The sequence below is a fragment of the Rutilus rutilus genome (genome assembly GCF_951802725.1).
Source record: "Rutilus rutilus genome assembly, chromosome: 6".
In the NCBI taxonomy this organism is placed as follows: domain Eukaryota; kingdom Metazoa; phylum Chordata; class Actinopteri; order Cypriniformes; family Leuciscidae; genus Rutilus; species Rutilus rutilus.
Genome location: NC_140214.1, coordinates 21,558,422 through 21,576,896, shown reverse-complemented (window position 1 = coordinate 21,576,896; position 18,475 = coordinate 21,558,422). Strand labels below are relative to the sequence as shown.

At 38.2% G+C, this 18,475-nt stretch overlaps 2 protein-coding genes across 3 annotated transcripts in view; both read left to right on the top strand.

The window, feature by feature from the left end:
• The first annotated feature begins 117 nt into the window (after window positions 1-117).
• ptbp1a (polypyrimidine tract binding protein 1a) lies at window positions 118-11,800 on the top strand. Its single transcript, XM_084411414.1, has 16 exons — window positions 118-195; window positions 2,559-2,612; window positions 3,471-3,501; window positions 5,231-5,297; window positions 5,837-6,009; window positions 6,110-6,256; window positions 6,370-6,525; window positions 6,648-6,758; window positions 6,850-7,030; window positions 7,142-7,219; window positions 7,318-7,472; window positions 8,401-8,434; window positions 9,119-9,211; window positions 9,284-9,500; window positions 9,598-9,675; window positions 9,759-11,800. Exons 1-16 carry the CDS (start codon window positions 188-190, stop codon window positions 9,889-9,891), a joined length of 1,716 nt encoding a protein of 571 aa, XP_084267540.1. The 5' UTR covers window positions 118-187; the 3' UTR covers window positions 9,892-11,800.
• A 2,252-nt stretch (window positions 11,801-14,052) lies between these two features.
• Window positions 14,053-18,475, top strand: part of efna2a (ephrin-A2a) — a 58,906-nt gene continuing 54,483 nt past the window's right edge. Inside the window, exon 1 of one of the 2 annotated variants that reach the window (XM_084410606.1) lies at window positions 14,053-14,955. In XM_084410606.1, coding sequence (XP_084266732.1) covers window positions 14,846-14,955 — 110 coding nt within the window. In that variant the 5' untranslated portion in view covers window positions 14,053-14,845. The remainder of the gene's footprint in view (window positions 14,956-18,475) is intronic. The other variant, XM_084410607.1, reaches the window with a different exon arrangement.

Sequence of the window (18,475 nt, the reverse complement as noted above, 5' to 3'; positions counted from 1 at the left end):
CAGATTGACAGCTCTTCTGTCCAATCCCGCTATCCAAGGACAAGTGAGGTCCCGCCCACACTCGGTGCTCCAGAGTCGATTGACTAATCAGAGAGCGACAATCCCCCCTCCGCCATTTTGTAAGGATATAAGATATACTAGACGGTCTACCTCCCGTCTACGACAACCTGTAGTTTTGTGTAGTGCCATGGACGGGTAAGTTGAAAACATCTTCATTCCAATTATGATACCCCTTAAACACGTTTTTTCGTTGGATGTTTGATTCATTGTGGTGACATAATACGTTATGCACGTTTAAATTGTGTTAAATGACGTAAAGTGAAGTGGAAATGGTGATTTTTGACTCGTCTCTGCCGCTCTTAATGTCTCCCGTGCCGGAAGAGCCCAAAAGTTGAACCAAACTGACCAACAACCTGTTGCAAGTAACTTAGTCTAGATGAGACAGCTTTTTGAAACACTAGCGAACTTAAAATACAGTATTTTTTTAACCTAACTGGCAAGACGAAAATGTAAAATAGACCTTGTAACGGATAGAAGACACAGAACAGTCACTATTTGGCAACCAACGTGTCTCAGTTTCCGCATTGTTGTTGGGTGGCTAGCTAATTACCTGCTAGCCTGCTAAACCGATACCAGTTCAACTTTATTGTAGCTTCACTCGTTTGTATGGTCGATTCACGTTAAATGTTTTTTTTTCAATCAGTACTAAGTAAGTTTGATACACGTAACGTACAATGGTCCGATTACAGTAACGTTAACTGTTTTCGATAATGACGCGTTGAAGATATCAGCTGCGTTACACTGGCACGAAAATACGTTTTTTTTAGTCCCATTTGACACAGATCCGATTTTGTTGCACAAATGAAAACACAATAAAAAATCTCAAAGAGATCCTTTTTTGCACCCGTTCTGAGCCACTTCAAAATGTTTTTTAATCCCATATCTGGACATTTGACCAACGTCTAAACTCAAATTCCATTGAAATTGCAAGCCACAACAATGCGAGTTCGACACGTTTGCCCACAAAGATAGCTTTTTAAAATGTCGTATTATGAAGCAGACTTTCCTGTATTGGCTCGCACTATTGAGGTGGAAAATTCATAAGAGATTGTGCAGCACAGATATAAACATTCAGGAGCATAGAAACGTGTTTTCAACCTCTGCCCCCTGAATTATTTTAATAAAATAGCTTCGCTACTGAAAGCTGCATTATATTTCTCAGTAAGAAGGTGATAACTTGGCTGTTTTTATAATTAAACTCACAATTAGCCTACATAGAGACGCTGTAAAGAACGCGGATATCTTCATCAGACTTTATTGCTGACTCAAGGTCCATAAGAAACAAAACAACAAACAAACAGAAAAGAACATAAATTCAGTGCATTACAAAAAATATAATAATAATACCAGTTTATCCACAACTTGGACTGATAATGTGTAGTACTGACCCATATATTTGAGAAGCCCACAATAATCTCAATCAAATTCAAATTTTCAAACATAGTAACAATTGTACATAAGATTTCATAACTCCGCTTGGAAAGTATTAACTCCTGCACTCACAAACATTTCACTTGCACAATGCCATCTAGGTCTCCGCAAACTTGCTGTTCTATAATTTGACCAGTATAAAGTGGTATACAATATGCTTTAAACAATGACATCTTCTCTTCATCTGATCTAGAACTAAACTTGCATAGATGTCTATTTTACTTTCACAAAGTAAGATCTCTCTCTTACTGTATCTCTCTCGTTAATTTATTTGAATTAGATTTAAATGAACCATAGATAAAATAACAAATGAAAACTACTGTTATTTTTCGGTAGCCTATATATCCGTTTAGTCAAATTGTGTGCGAAAACGTCCATAACAGCTTTTAACTTGTCCGTGCTGGTAAATGGGCTAATCAATCACGGTACCACTTGACATGAGTTATAAATTAATTATAGCCTAATACCACAGCCATTCAAAATCTGAGGATCTACCCTGTAGCGTAGTAAAGATTTAAGTGTAAATTGATGTGTGAACAGATACTGGATACCAGTCGTGTCTTAAGTGAATATAAATGGGTGGGACAAAAACCTGATATGGTCAAAAGGTCAGATCTGTGCATAAAAGACTTGCAGTGTAAACAACTCAACCTCATTGTTCAGAACTGATCAAGGTTGGAACATGTAACGTTTTATTTAAGTATTAGTAAAGTATAATCAAAAAAATTATGTGTAGGCCTATGCTTTGAACTGAATCATTTGCATGAGAATGCTTAATATAAATTTGCACATTATATCCACAAGGGATATTTCACCCTTAATTTTTAATTCTGTCATTTGTACTTGCTACGTTCCAAATTGGTAAGACTTTATTTCATTCAGTAGTATAGATTTAGGCTGAAAATAGATTTTAGGCAGAATGACAGCCTACAATGGAAGTGAATGCTGACTGAGACCTTTCATTCAAGCCTAATCTCCTTGTGAGAAGGAGCAACTTACAGGTTTAAAACATGATAGTGAATGAATAACAAAATATTGGCATAAAATCCTGTTTTTGTCTTCTGCAGCCGGTTAGAGACTGATCTGTATCCTCTGGGATCCAGTTACGTCACTGAAATAGAGTAAGTTTTGCATCTCTTTGCTTTTAATGTTAATGTCTCTTTATTTGACATGGACATACAATTACATTGGACGAACCATATGCATTAGTTTTAGTGTTATAGTATACATGCTAATTTTCAACACCTGTCCAAGTACAAACAGAACTGGTTTTACAGCATTATCAACTGAATCTACCTGAACTAAATAATTCAAGAAATGTTCTCAAGAGAAGTGTGAAACTGATTGATACTGTTGAGTGGCGTGAAGAGTGGCTTAACAGGCATGCTTTGTTTTACTGTTTGCTTTTGTATCAGATTGCATCCTAGAAGGTGTGCCTGAATTGCAACTCTTGTTTTGTACAACAGCAGTCTGTAGTTCCTGCTGAGCCTGTTTGCATGACATTTGTGTACCAATCAGAAGTGACATTTTCTGGACACCTATTGTACTAAAGCCCTGTTCACACAGAATGACAATCTTTAAAATGATGCAAAGTCACTGTATCCAACTGTATCTGGCAACATGTCTGCACTCACATTGGTAGTTGCCGCATTGTTACTGTTTATTTGCATGAACTTGAACACTTAACAGACATACAGACAAAACAGACAAAAAATTACCAAGCTCACATTCAGTTTTGCCTCTATCCAATCAACAATTGATGGGTGGAACCAACTCTCTGCTCTACATTTTTCTTTAATAGTCCGTTTCACTGTGTATTTCACAATATGGAAGAAAAAATGTGTTCCAGCTTCCATTACATGGCAGACATAGGCTACTTTAAGGATTGCATAGCCCTATCTTTTGCTGAATTTATCAAATGTGATTGAGCCTCTTCTAATTTGTTTAATGCTTCTTTTTTTTTTCTTTTTTTTTTATAGCAGTGTCCATGATATAACGGTCGGCACAAAGGTATGTCTATTCTCTTTTTGTCTTTCTTTTTTTTATTTTTCCATCTCTGACATGCAAATGTGTAACGTTGGTTTTCCCTGGTTGTTGTGGGTGTTCAGTAACAATATTAGTTTGGGTTGTATGTCTGGTTTTAGAGGTTGTGTGTTTTCTAAATTGCTGAGACTGAAATTCTTCTCCCATTTGCATCTGATCCTTCAACTGTAATTATTCTGGTCAAAGGGCACCTGCTGTTTAAACAATCACTGTGATAACTGACCCAAAGGTGAAAGAAGTAGCCTACACTCAAATCTTGATGTTCTGGAGGCAATTCAGAAATGGCGACCTGGAGGATTTAGTCACTACTCTTTATATTTTGCTACTTAAGATTTTGCTAAATAGTTGCGTCATACAGTTATTTACAATATTGCTCTCTTCACATTCATTTGGATGTGTTTGTACATGGAGACTGCCTGCTGTTGTTTCCCCTGATGTCTTTCACACATGTGAGGAGTAAAGATGTAGTAGATGAAGTCGGAGTCTGGGCACTAATTACTGTGGTTGGAATGCTGTGCTTGCATTCCTGTCTCCCTGACCTCCTTATTCAACACAGACTGTGCTCTCACCCTGAAGGCTTGCACTTTGTCAATGGATGTAAACATGTTGGCACCTGCAAGTCTTAAGCTCCTAGAGACCAGTGTGGGAGTCATGGTTCTCGGCTCCTTTTTTCCTTTCCTAAGCGAGCACTCAAGCTGCTATGCCCCGCAGTTAAAAATAGAGGAAGGAAATGCTGTAGTTGGGTGGATGTCTCGCCCAAAAACAATGGATGGTTCAACCAGAGAAGGCTTTCCTGTCATAACTGTTTTATAAAAGTGATGTTGAAACCTGACTCCTGCAGGATTTAGCTGGGAGGAATGTGGCGTCATCCAATTTTAAAATGCTGTGCCACATAAACAGTATTAAGTTATTTTTTCCCTTTCTCCGCAGTGTTATTGACTGTTTACTGTAGGCTGCTTATTGAGCCTATGGGCTGTATTTAAGGTAAACATTTATCCAGGGTGTGGTAAAGTGCTCTTGAGGCTGTTTGTAGTAGACCATAGGGGAGAAATCAGCCCGAGGACCAGGCGTTCAGCTTTGTTAACAATACTTTCTTTTGGGCTGGAACAGAACACACATTGTGGTAATGGAGTGTAAAGGCTTTGGCTTATCCAGCGCATGTGACCACTTCAGCAGAGACTTGCCATTTGAAGTGGTTTATTAAGAGAGTGATGCTGAATGATTTGCTCATTGCTCCATTGGCCAGCCAAGTGGCTCCAGCTTGGCCTTGAGTGAGAGACTTTGTGTTAGTGTTATGGCAGGACACAGCTGCCTCTGTTTACATTTCTGTCTTTCTTTGTTCTGCTTTTACCAGCAGTAAAGTGTAGTGATCTCTTGTGCTTAGATGCCTATGTAGTAGTAATTAATTGTAACCATTAGGCAATGAGTTTTGTTTTTGTCATTTTGGAAATTTTCCAATTGGATCATATCAATTGTGTAATCAGACTGTTTTGGCACATGCTTATCTTTGTCATATGAGTTTCTATAGGCTAATATTATGTCAGATGACAATTTATGTTACCCTTTTGTCACTAATGCACTGATGTAGCTGATTCACATCTTGTCGCAGTGTTTAGGGTCTTCTGGTTTGAGTGTTCCATTTTGCAAACCTTGTATATGTGTCCTGCTTAATGAATCACTTCCCTTCTCTTTTCAGAGGGGATCTGACGAACTCTTTTCCTCCTGCATTCCTAACGGACCCTATATAATGAGCTCTGGAGCAGGTAGGCATTTATGGCTGTGGGTTTATACGCTACTGTTCAAAAGCTTTGGGTCAGTATGATTTTGTTAAATTATAGCCCGGCAATATATTTGAAATATTATATCCAACTTTACCTGCGTACATAGTACATTCATGCAAGGTAATGTATGCTATATAGCAAATCTCGGCTGTTTATAATGCTGCAAAATGTAAACTATATTATTGCCCAGATCTAATCTGCTCTAATGCAGGCATAAAAATATGAATGCATTATAAACCTTGACTTTTTTTTTTTTTGTAAAGCTGCTTTGTGTAATGTGAAGTGTTGTGAAATGTGAAAAACTACATTTTAAAATGGGAAACGTTTATTTTGAATGGGAGTAATATTTCACAATATATATATATTTTTTTTTTTTACATAAATGCAGCCTTGATGAACATAAGAGACTTCTTTCAAAAACATTAAAACAGATCTTATTGAGCTCAAACCTTTGAAAGTAAATGTACATGTATTTGGATTCTTAAGTATGAAATTAAATTGAGATGCATTCTTTTTGTCAGCTAATGGTAATGACAGCAAAAAGTTCAAAGGGGACATCAGGAGCCCTGGCATTCCTTCAAGAGTGATACATGTACGCAAACTGCCAAATGACATCAACGAAGCAGAAGTCATTTCTTTGGGGCTTCCCTTTGGAAAAGTGACTAACCTTCTGATGCTGAAAGGAAAGAACCAGGTAAAGATTACTGCTGCCTTTCATTTCCCTCAAAATATGATTATACCCCGCTTTGAATGTACATCATCGGGCCTTTCCTTATTGTGTTATCTCCTCACAGGCCTTCCTGGAGATGAACACAGAGGAGTCAGCACAGACCATGGTCAGCTACTACTCCTCTGTCACCCCTGTCATCCGCAACCATCCGATCTACATGCAGTATTCCAATCACAAGGAACTGAAGACTGACAACTCACCCAACCAAGTTGTTAGTACAAATTACATCACATTAGACATTTAATCAAGGGTAATTACTCAATATAAATAACTCTTTCAAGAATGATAATGCATACTTGTGCCCTGCCCCCTCCATTCCCATAGAGAGCACAGGCAGCACTGCAGGCGGTGAATGCGGTCCAGACAGGAAGCATGTCTTTGAGCGCTGTTGATGGAGCAGGTATGGGCAGCCAGAGCCCTGTGCTGAGAGTAATCGTTGAAAACCTCTTCTACCCAGTTACTCTTGATGTCCTTCACCAGGTACTGACTTTTATTTCTTTATAGTCCTTAATTTAATTTATTTTATTTTATTATTATTATTAAATAATATTGATATTATTATTATTATTATTATTCCATTACTTATTACCCCACCCTCCCAGATCTTCTCAAAGTTTGGGACTGTTTTGAAGATCATAACATTTACCAAAAACAACCAGTTCCAAGCACTGGTTCAGTACTCAGATGGAATGACTGCACAGCATTCAAAGCTGGTGAGTGGCATAGTGGATCAATATATTTATGGATGAATGGGCAGCTAAATCCCTTCTAAACCATGTAATCATTTGGCCTAACATTCAACAGTCTTTGGATGGACAGAACATCTACAATGCCTGCTGTACCCTTCGCATCAGTTTCTCTAAGCTCACCAGCTTGAATGTTAAGTACAACAACGATAAGAGCAGAGACTACACTCGTCCTGACCTACCTACAGGAGACAGTCAGCCCTCCCTCGATGCACAGACGATGGCTGCAGCTGCCTTGTGTAAAACTTATTTCTTTTTTTTTACTGCTGTTAATAAATGACATTTTCAAACTGCATTTTTTTCCTCCCTTTTTTATTATTATTATTATTATTATTATTATTATTTCTCAGCTGCTCCTGGGATCATCTCTGCATCACCATATGGGGCTCATGGTTTCCCACCAACGTTTACCATTCAGCAGGCAGCAGGTCAGTCATTGCCCTCATAATAACTCTCTGTGGATTGCTTTAGCACAGTTTCCCAGCATAGCATCAATGCTGTGTAGTGATGGCTGTCCCTCCCACAGGTCTGTCTCTGCAGGGCATGCCTGCCGGGGCTCTTGCATCGCTTGGTATTCCTGGTGCTGCGGCAGCCGCCGCCGCTGCTGCTGGACGCCTGAGTTTTTCCAGTCTCACTGCGGGAGGAAACAGTGTCCTGCTAGTCAGCAACCTTAACCCTGAGGTTAGTGCCATTTTGAATAGTTTAGATTCTCTTAGCCTTTTAGTTCATTAGCCTATGGTTCTTGTTTCAACAAGCCATACTCCATTTTGGTTGGTAGAACTGTAAAAATAGAGAAATGTTGGAAGGAAATAAAATTAGATGGTATATGGTGATGAATTAACCAAATACTTCATAATATGTGTAGCTCTTCAAACCATGTAATAAGTGTTTATGACTGTGGAGGCTCATTTGACTACTGTACAAACATGCATGTCAACCATTTCTTAATATTTGTTGACCCTTGTCTGAAGCCATCTGAAACATTTCATTTCTAGTATTCCTTTAGAGCTATGAATATATATATATTGTCTCTATCTTTCCTGTATTTCATTGTTAATCTTCTCTCCTTTCTTTATTTATTTATTGCCTTAGTGTTCCTATAGTGAAAAGCATTTTAATTTAGCAAGTTCTGCTGACTGGAACACTACATTTTTCTTTGTGTATACTGACCTTGTTTTTTACTTCCTTTTCTTGTTTCTCTCCCTCCCCATTCCCCTTCCCCCTTTTATTATTTTAATACTTTGACCTGGAATCTTTTGCCAACTGACTGCACCACTTTTGTTTTTTTGTAATAATTTAAACTCCCTACCCACCCAAACAATATGATTCCCTATTCACACGAATACTGGATACATAAACAATTTGTTTTTCTACTGTGCAACCAACACACAACAAAATCCCCACCATACATTGTCGGATATCTTCCTTTACTTCTACCCTTCCCCCACCTTTTCATCATGAACAATATCACCCACCTTCATGATCCTACCACCGTTTTTCGCCATTCCTGTGGAACTGCCTCGCTGTGGACATGTTCAACCTCCACTGTCCTGCCTCCGATCTTTTCCTGTCCCTTCCTCCCTACGCTGCCTTCCTCTGCTGTCTTAAGAGCGTTACGCCCCAATGCCTCTTTATTCTTTTCGGTATGTTATCATTGGCATCTCCTTTTTTATTACCTTTTTGTTTTTCATATTTTAACTTCATCTAAGATGTGTACTTTGGTTTGTATATGTGACGGAGTTTTAAAGAATTTTTGGGCTCCTTCATTTGGTGGATGCTAAATATCTTTTGCAAATGGCTAAATTGTTAAATATTGTGGTCATAACTGTTGTGTAGTTTAGACTGATCTTAGCCACGTGACTCTACATTCAATTTGAGAGCCAATTTTATAGCACCTCGTTGCTTATTTTAAATGCCATACCCTCTCAATAAGCCGTATTGAATACTACATTTAATAATCTTTTGGAAGTTTTATGTTTGATTCCCTGTATGTTTAATCAAAGGTTAACATGCACATTTTTCTGCATTCCTAAACGTATTAAACCAATCAAGATTACTTTGAGTAAATCTTTCGAATAGCGACATACTCTGTGTTTGTTGTGAAGTAATTATACATTCATAAATGTAGAAAGCCAGGTCCAGTAGTGATGTGTCACAATAGAAATGTAGTCTGTTTGTACCAGTAATGCATGCCTTACTTGGCTATAAAATTACTTGTATAGATATTTCATTGAAACATTCTTGAGTGTTTGGTTGAGAAAATGGTAATCAATTGTCCTGTCATACCGTAGTCACGTCCTTATGTAGCTACTGCTATCTTTTGTTAGGTGTGTATGGTGATGTCATGAGAGTGAAGATCCTGTTCAACAAGAAGGAAAATGCTTTGGTGCAGATGTCTGATGGAACCCAAGCCCAGCTAGGTATTTATAAAGATCTTTAACTTTTTAGTAACTTTCCTAAGAAGCAACACCAACCTCTCTTGCCCTTTTTAGCCATGAGCCACTTGAACGGGCAGAAACTGTATGGTAAGGCTTTGCGGGCCACTCTTTCCAAACACACCACGGTACAGTTGCCACGTGAAGGCCATGAGGATCAGGGGCTCACCAAGGACTACAGCAACTCTCCTCTTCACCGCTTCAAAAAGCCAGGCTCCAAGAACTACTCCAATATCTTCCCTCCTTCCTCTACTCTCCATCTCTCCAACATCCCGTGAGTCCACAAAACTAACACCCGTTAGTAACACATCTGTTTGGCTTCTTTAGCCCTACTTTATTCAATGTCAAAAAAAAAATTTTTCTCTTCTTAGTCCTGCGGTCACTGAGGATGATCTCAGAGGATTGTTTCTAAGTTCAGGAGCTGTGGTTAAGGCCTTCAAGTTTTTCCAGTAAGACATTTTTCCAGATTTGATTTCCACAGATTGTCGCGATATTTCCTGGAAGTTTTAAAATATTGTGTTAATCCTTTCAGGAAAGATCGTAAAATGGCTCTCATCCAATTGGGCTCTGTGGAGGAAGCAATTGAGTCTCTGATCAAGTTTCACAATCACGACCTGGGAGAGAACCATCACCTCAGAGTGTCCTTCTCCAAGTCCACCATCTGATGGAGGTTGTTTTGTTTTAAAGAGGTTGAAAGGACTGTCACTTTAGACCAAACTGTAAGCCTTCCACAATTTATATCACTGTGGACAAATGTGTTCCACAACACACACTTGATCATTCCTTTAATTATATCTATATTCACACATGTATGTCTATTTTGTAATTCCACTTTAAACCAGTAGACCAGAGGAACTCTTTAACCCAATGTGACTTGGGTTTTAATAGTATGTTTTCTCAGACGGTTTGTTTTATGACTTAGTTCATTGTTGGCACACATCGGTTTTGGATCATAGATGCTGCATAGTTTACACTTGTGCCTCTGCGGAAAGCCGCACCCCTTCAGGTTGCACACGCAAAGCCTTGTTTCGTTTGTTGAACCTGTAATTAACCTTTTCGAACCTATTCCCTATTTGCCGTTCCAAAAAAAGCAACTGTGCCTTACATGGTGCTTAAAGTTTATCTTCTTAAATGGCCTTAGAAATATTTTGATGTTTTTGGCTTCTTTACAGGAACCATTAACCTCAAACAAAAAACAAAAAACCCCTGCCTGCTGTTCCTAGGTGTTCCCCATTTAAAGACATTTAGACTAGTGAAAACAAAAATGTTTTCCTGCTAAATGTTTTGTTAAATTACTTCAGTTTATTAACAGGCTTTGGTTCTGTACCTGACTGTCACTGCTTATTTTGCATATAGTTATTCTAAATGTGGATCTTTTCCTTATGTACCGTATGTAAGATATTCTATAATCTATAGTTTCATTCCTTTTTTTTTATTTTTATTGTAGTCACACATACTTCTATACTGTCATCTATTTGGGCTTTGGCCCACTGGGTTCTCTGTGCCTAGACTGTTATATTCTCAATTTAGTTGGGAGAAACGCTTCATAATTTCCCCATTTTTACCCAATTGCCTTGCTTTTTATGGGTTTTGTCAATTTTGAAACCGCTTGGAACCAAACCAGAGTTCACTGATTTTTACATAATTTTTGATTACTCTGCGCGTGGCAAAATAAGTCAGGTTTTCTCTTACTGTCACTTGCCATTTATGTTCAAGAAAATTTAGCATTACAGAGTCTTAATTTCCTATGTGACGTTTGTGTGAACCGAAACACCTGTGACAAGACTTCGGATTGTTTTTGGCACTTCTGTGTTGGGAAACATTAAGGCCACGGTCTTTCCGACACATCATTTCATGTTGTTTGTGGCAGAAGTCCTAATGCTCAGACATTCCCTTTTACCTTTGAGCTTGTACTTGTAATCTTTCCATTAGCCAATCTTTTTCTTTTTTTTACCCTTTGTAATTAACATTTGTTTGAGTGAGTTTTTTTCTTTTTCTTTTTTCTGAAGAGTAGCATGATGGACCAAAGCATCTTCCCTGTACTGCCAGACAGTTTTTGCTATTTCTTATTGAAGTGTATCTTACTGTGCAGCAATATTGTTTCATTGACTGCTTTGATTTCAGTGAGCAGAGGCAAAAAGTTTAGAGGCCTTATCTTTATATTATTGCCTTTTGTTTACAAGAAGCAACACAAGACCTTAAAAGAAAATATTACAACTTAGACAAGACATTGTGGGCTTTTTTTGGCCTAAAGCATCAAAAATTTCTGTTGTCAGAACAGAACCAAACAAAAGTCTTAAAGTAGCGACAGAGCTCCTTTCTATTACGTTATATAGATACTACTTTCTATTGCGTATATAGTTATACTTGTTTTTCCCACTATGGATGTAATGTTGAGAAACAGAGTGGGTGAGGGCTACTGTATATATATATATTTTTTGTTTTGTACCAGTAATTGAAAATCAGCATCATTTCTGTGTCAAACATGTATATTTTGATAAGGTAATAGCAGACATTCAGCTCATTGTAGAGCCTTCCTTTTTTATTACACAATATTAAAGAGATTTCAACACGTGTCTGAACATGTAATTGCCCTCTTGAAAGCGTAACCTTCTTTTGATATAGATGCTCATACTTTTCTGTCTTCAATAAATCTTTCTGTTTCTTCCTTTCATCTGTCTTTTTTAATTTCTGAAATTATTAAACATCTTGATCTTTTCACGTTCTACATCTGTTTGCTTTGTCAGTCATGTGGTTAACAATCTCTCTTTTCAACCTTCCTGCATTTGGGAGACCTCTAATGACTCACTGGTTTCACTAACTTATTTCCCACCATCTGTTTGCTGTTAGGGGATATAGAATGAGAAATTAGTGTATAAATTCACTTTAATTTTGGTGGGAAGCTATTTGAATTCTTGGAGTTGCTTCAAGTGGCTCAATTAAAATATTTTTTAATGATTGTGATGTTCAAAATTAGTTTGTGTATGGAGTAGCTGGAGATAAAATCTGCCGTCTAGACTGAAATATGACAATTCCCCCTGTATAAACTTTATTCAGAGCAGTGCCATGACAGTTATGAAAGTGAGGCTGTGAGGGATGGACTTACCGTGCTTTCAATGTCATCTTTTTCTTGGAAAGATATATTTTTGCAGTGTTTCATCAGCAAAAACACCTTAAATAACAGTGCAACCCACTGAAACCTGGCGCTGCTGTGAATAAGGTCTATTACTGCTTTGCTAATTTATGACTTTTCTCATGCCATTATCAGTAACAAATGTTTTGGTGTGTCTTTTTTTACAATATTTACAGATTTTGCATATTTGGATGCATTAAATATGAGCCATATGCCAATGTACTTTTAAAGTTAAACGTTTATAGAGAGCCCAATACCTAGGTCTGTATTTTATATGTATATCTTCTATACAGCATGTACTGTACATGGATGTGAAATGTTTCTGTCGACTTAATGTTATATTCTGCTTCTCGTACAGCAGGTGGCGCACTAGTTTAAGATTTAAAAGTGGGTCATTCCTACATTTTGGTGCCGTTTAGACATTGATACTTGTGGAAAATACGTGTTTTATTTATTTTATAAAGAATTATGGAATGTTTTAAAAGTCGTATAGGTCAAGAACAATAATGTATTAAGTGTAGCCCAGCTATCTAATACATTTAGGAGGGTTTAGCAACATGTTATTTTGAGGTCACATGATTACAACAAGGTGACAAGGGTTGTGTTCTGATAAAATAGTCTCACTTTAGCATCTTTTTTTTTCCGTACAGCTTTTTAACCTCCTCCTCTACAAATCTTTTATTCTTGCCAATATGCCTATCTCTCCCCCATCTCCTTCTCATTTTCTAAAAGTATTGCCTCCTCTCCTCAGAGTCAGAATCCTTGGTATGCATCTGCTGCACATCCCTGCAATCAAGAAGATATACATAAAATATGCAAATGTATTTCATATCCGAATAAATAAATTCAGATGTCCATCCCATTAGCATCACTGAGACATCAGGATTATAAAAAGACTGGGCATTGAGTGGGTCAAAATTAGCCACTTCATGGCTTGTAAACAATGTAACATTTGGTTACCATTTACAATTATAAAAACTGTAACCTTTACTGGGAACTCAAAAGGCACAGAATCATATGAGTTTTGATGTGTTCATAGAATTGAGATGCAATAGGCAAACCATTTTTCATGGCTCAGAGGATTGCTTTATTGGATCAGGTGAAGCAGCTCCTATAAAGATGAGGCAATGCTGAGTGAGAAAGTTATCTAATAGTTCTGTACCAGACTCTGTTTTTCAGATGTTTTAATATTTTGGTTTGCATGCCATTTTCTGCTTGAAATTTCAGTAAATTAGGTATAAGCAAGGGAAACGTAGTTCATTGAATCTTTTGAGGCACGGTACATTAAATAGGCCACAGCTATAGTTCTCTCAGCAAACTTTCAAGGGCACTGAAAAGAGATAAAAAAGGAAAAAGTACAACATAAACAGGTTTTTTTTTTTTTTTTTTTTTAAGAACCTATCGTTAACAATGGTCTATCAATCTATGTAAATTCCTAAGTTTTGTTAATAAGTTTTAAATCAAGCAACTTTATACCAAAATCTAAATTAATATTGTTTTGGGCCATGGATGATGACTAGTATTACTGTAAAGAGACTATTTGAGGAAAAATGACCCTAAAATGCTTAAGAAAACGACTCAAAGACGCATATGAGCAATCTTGAGATGACAGTAAACGGCAGAGGTGAGTTTGAAGAGAGCTCGTCCAGGCCCCGCCCCCTCCTGAAGGTACACCGCTGATGAAAACTGTCGCACACGAATCAGATTCAGGATGATGAACCGATGAATTATGAAGAAGTGCGCGAGTCAGATGCATTAGAAAGCTTGCGCGATTTAGTTGATCTAAGCTAAATGTATACCAGCTCCGAAAAGCTAATCCAAAGTGTGAGCACAGGCGTAGATGTTTAAGCCAGAATGGGGCAAAATTGCCTTTGTTCCTCCAGGACAGAAAGGACTCGTGCAAACGGCTTGAGATGTGCGTAGTATCTCTGCTTTTCAACTGGAGTGAGCTAGAAACAACACGATTCCGCCAACAACCAACAGATAACTTGTGCGAATAAGATGAAACGCTAAGCAGAAAGGCGTGCGTTACAGACGAGGATGTGTTTCTTGTGTGCTTCTCGAGCAGACCACATGGGGTAGAGGTATCTGGAAGTTGCAGCGCTGCAAACGGGGAGCATCACTGTAGGAGGCTCGAGACGCGCATTACACTGTCCCGCGTTCAGATGATGGACGGATTTCTGACAGAGCGATAGAAAATGACCGTGGACCACATTGGAGCCCCCTTGCAGCAAATGAACCAATTGTAATGGATTTTCCCCTAAAAAAACATCAACTGTGTGCCGATTAAGAAGTAAGCTACAGAAAGTGATGCTGCTCGTTCTGAAGGAATGAAAATAGCTCTGGATTAGCCTACAAGCCTAGTTATGATGTTCAAAACTGCGTGTAGGCTATACATTCACTCAAGCAAGCGGGTATTTGAAAACTTGTCTGTGAAATAAGCGATTGAGAATCTTCGTTTGGAGGTGAAGACTATATCAACTCAAATGGAGTTGCCACTGGTGGTTTTTACGGTAGTGTGTTGGGTCTCCGTATGGTCGGACGACAGGATCATCTCAGACAGACATGCGGTCTACTGGAACAGTTCAAACTCCAGGTGAGTGTACGCTATGGCAAGCTAGCTTAATATTTAGTCCTATATCATGTTAGCGTACAATTTGCTTTACATTACGTGTAGTATTGACTAATTTGCTGAATTCTTTACCATTTAATTCAAATATGTTTCATACCTAGTCCTTTCCGATTATTCCAGTTGTTACTGATACCGATTTTACTTTTACTAGTAGAGTAAAACATTGAAACATTCGACACAGTATCTATCCTGAATTGTTACTAGTGACATTTTCTCACCAGCTATAATTTGCATTTTGATTTGTCATATGTAATGACTTACTGCTACAAGATAAGTAGGCTATTTAAATAATCAGTGTCTAACCAGGATAATAAGCTAACTAGTAGGCTACCTTATTAATAACTATATTCGTAAAACTGAAGGGCCAGCAATAATTGGAATACTCACTAGTTAACTTTGAACAGTTGATTTGATCCTATCCAATGGAAAACCTTGCAATTTATTAGTAGGCTACTGGGATAGTGACTAGTAGCAAATGAACACTAGGATCTAATTATTAAGCACTAGCAACTAATTGATTAGGTTCTTCGAGTCACAAATGAATTAATTATGGTCATTAAAATTGGGGTACAACTTAGTTTTAAGGAATACATGTTAAAATGGTTTGCCATACTTTGTTCAAACCCTGGGCCATAAATCATTACCACTATAAGGCACAGATGATGGAGATGGGCTTTTCTTGTGTTTGAAAAGTATACATTTTATGAATTACAAGGCGTAAGTAAAATTGGTTGGACTGTAGAATATGCATCATCCACAAAATATTTGTGACTAAGTATGAGTTTAACACTTCTAATCCTCTTAGAAAAAAAAGCAAGTAGGGTTCATATAATTGCCAGGATTTGTTCACCACTGCTGATGCTGTCAGAGGCACTGTATCATTTACGAAATTAATAGAATAGCAAAACTTGTTCAATGTATATGATGTGGAGATGCCAAATATACTGAATATCATGGTATTTCACAAAAGATTTTGCATGAGCTGAATCAAAAAAAAAATTGCACATTATTATCATGATGTAGGCTATTTTAGTCAATCAAGAGTGCAGCAACCCCAGATGCTTTCACGGGTTGACAGGTTTTGAAATCATAAGTTCCATGTGAAGTTCCCTGACATTGCTTATTCCTCCTTATTTCAAGGGTAACTGTGAGCAGGGTTCTCTTGCTGGCTTGGAGGGTTTGCTCAGGGGATGTCAGCCTAATGGCTTTTGACATGCAGCTCCTCAGGTAGAGCTTGGCTAGATAAATAAACACGGCGAAGGTGCTCTCACGGCTGAATTAACAAAGTTAAGAGTGGCTGTCTTGCAGTACATCAGTAGTCTGCCGAGGTTTAAAATATTAAAGAGGCTCAGAGGAAGATTTCTTCTCGAGCTGGGAGCATGCTCTTCCACCTCAATGAAATGTAGGGCTGGATTTGAATTTTTTTGCATTGAAAAAGCCACCCTGATGCGTTTAATCTTCATTGATCCTTATTTAGCAGGATACTTTACCTTTTTTCACTCTGTAGACGATAAATGTGCAGCGTTAGAGTCTAAAATCCATTTCCCCTGTTTATGATTTAGCTTTGCTTACATACGCTCTTAAAAATAAAGGTTCCCAAAGTTTTTTGTTTTTTTTGCAATATGCCATAGAAGAACCATGTTTGGTCCCTCAAAAACCTTTTACTGAACAGTTCTTAAAATAACTATTTTCTTTCCACTAGTGTGAAGAATTAAAAACTTTTTCACTTTAAAGATCATTGTGTGGAATGGAAAGGTTCCATGGATGTGAAAGGTTATTCATGGCTGCCATTAAAGGCTTTTATTATGCTGGAATAGTTTTCAGAACTGAAAGAAAAACGCATTTCTTAGATGTGAGTAGCCTGTAACCCTGTTGGTGCTCACAAAGAACATGTATTTCTATTATTTTCCAGCTACTCTATCAAAAAGAGACGCATTTGCGCCCCACCAAGGGATTATACGAGAACCAATCCAAAAAAAAAAGAAATCTTAGGGGTCAGCTTTACTTTTTAGCCCATCCTGACCTCCCTTCTAGTCCTCTTGCAGTATTGTCACAATCGAGGTGAGCCTTTTGCAGGGCAATTCACCTTGAGCATTAAAAGCTTGCCATGAATCATATTTTCTCTCTCTTAAGCTCCCTGTCAGGGGTTTTCTATTGAAGCCCACACTGAAAAGAGGATGGACATCACCTCAATGCCAATATGCTTGTCCTCTTGGGGGTCCAGATGAAAAAAAGAGAAGATGCCCAGCTCTGTAACCCAAGAGGATGGACTAATCTAATCCTGTGGTTTATCCTTCAAAAGGCCCTCTCTTCTTGAAAGCTTTGAGGTTCTTAACAGAAGTCCCGGCTCATAGCCCCTCGCTCAAGTTGTGCTGCGGTTGGCTGGGGACAGCTCAGTGCTGGATGTTGTCTCTGCCTTCGCAAAGGAAAGAAGAAGAAGAAAAAAAAAAACAAGTGGAGCTGAGGAATCCAGTGCTCACAGTGATTCATAGATGGCTGCTGTCATTATTCCCTTGACAGCTCACACTGCTTTTTTTCTGAGACACTCTGCGGCTGCCTTTTTGGCCTGCAGTAGTGCTTTCTGTTGGAAGTCCTGGCAAAGCAACTGAGTGTTATTTGCATGCAGGTTCATCTCTAAATTGTTACCATTATGGAAACAATGAATATGTGAAAAGGTCTTGATGGAAGCCACGAATAGGCCTGGCTCTGAGAAAGGCTATGAATATCTTAAAGTAAATTGCCTGTGCAACATACAATGCGTAGAAGAGTCCAGTTTGCAAGTCGTTATATCGGCTTATTGTAATTTGTGATTGAATTTAATTAAACATAACCTCTCCTCTCGTCTGATTGTTTGCTATTAGATGGAGTTGCACAACCATGTCTAATGATTTTGACGATCCACAGCTGTGCTGATGATGATGATGATGTAACGGCTTTGAAATACCCGTCTTTACAACGGGGAGAATCTCAAGCACTCCGGCTCAGATTTATATGGTACCCTTCGGTTGGTTTCGTGGTTTTTAGGTGGAATTTAATTTTTAAAATGAAACGTATTTATCTCTTCATGCTTATTTGCCTTACGCCGAGATAGCACTCGGATAACTCATAAGCGGATCAAATTTCCTCTTGTCAGACAAAGCAGGTAGAAGCTCAAGTAGCCGTTCGCACAGTAAAGAGGTTTGATGCTCATGTTCTGATTTGTCATTCCTGTCTATCTCAAGTTTACAACCTTCGGTGGCTAAAAATGTATTTTCAAGATGTTCTCTGCAGAGCTGGTCCCGATATAAGGCCACAGTGCTGAAATCTTTCACCGTATGAATTATGTTTTCAAAACACAGCACTATCCTGTCAGGAAACGGGAATGGTTGTTAGTTAAGTTTTATTCTTTCCCTTTCTGTTTGAACGTCTCTTTCTGATTTTACTGCACTCTCCAGGTGCTTCACCAGTGACTCATTGTCATATGGGAATATGTCTTGAAATATGT

Coding starts and splice junctions, on each gene's coding strand:
- ptbp1a (XM_084411414.1), top strand. Junction 3,502..5,230: donor ATATAACGGTCGGCACAAAG/GTATGTCTATTC, acceptor TTCTCTTTTCAG/AGGGGATCTGACGAACTCTT. Junction 9,676..9,758: donor AAGGCCTTCAAGTTTTTCCA/GTAAGACATTTT, acceptor TAATCCTTTCAG/GAAAGATCGTAAAATGGCTC.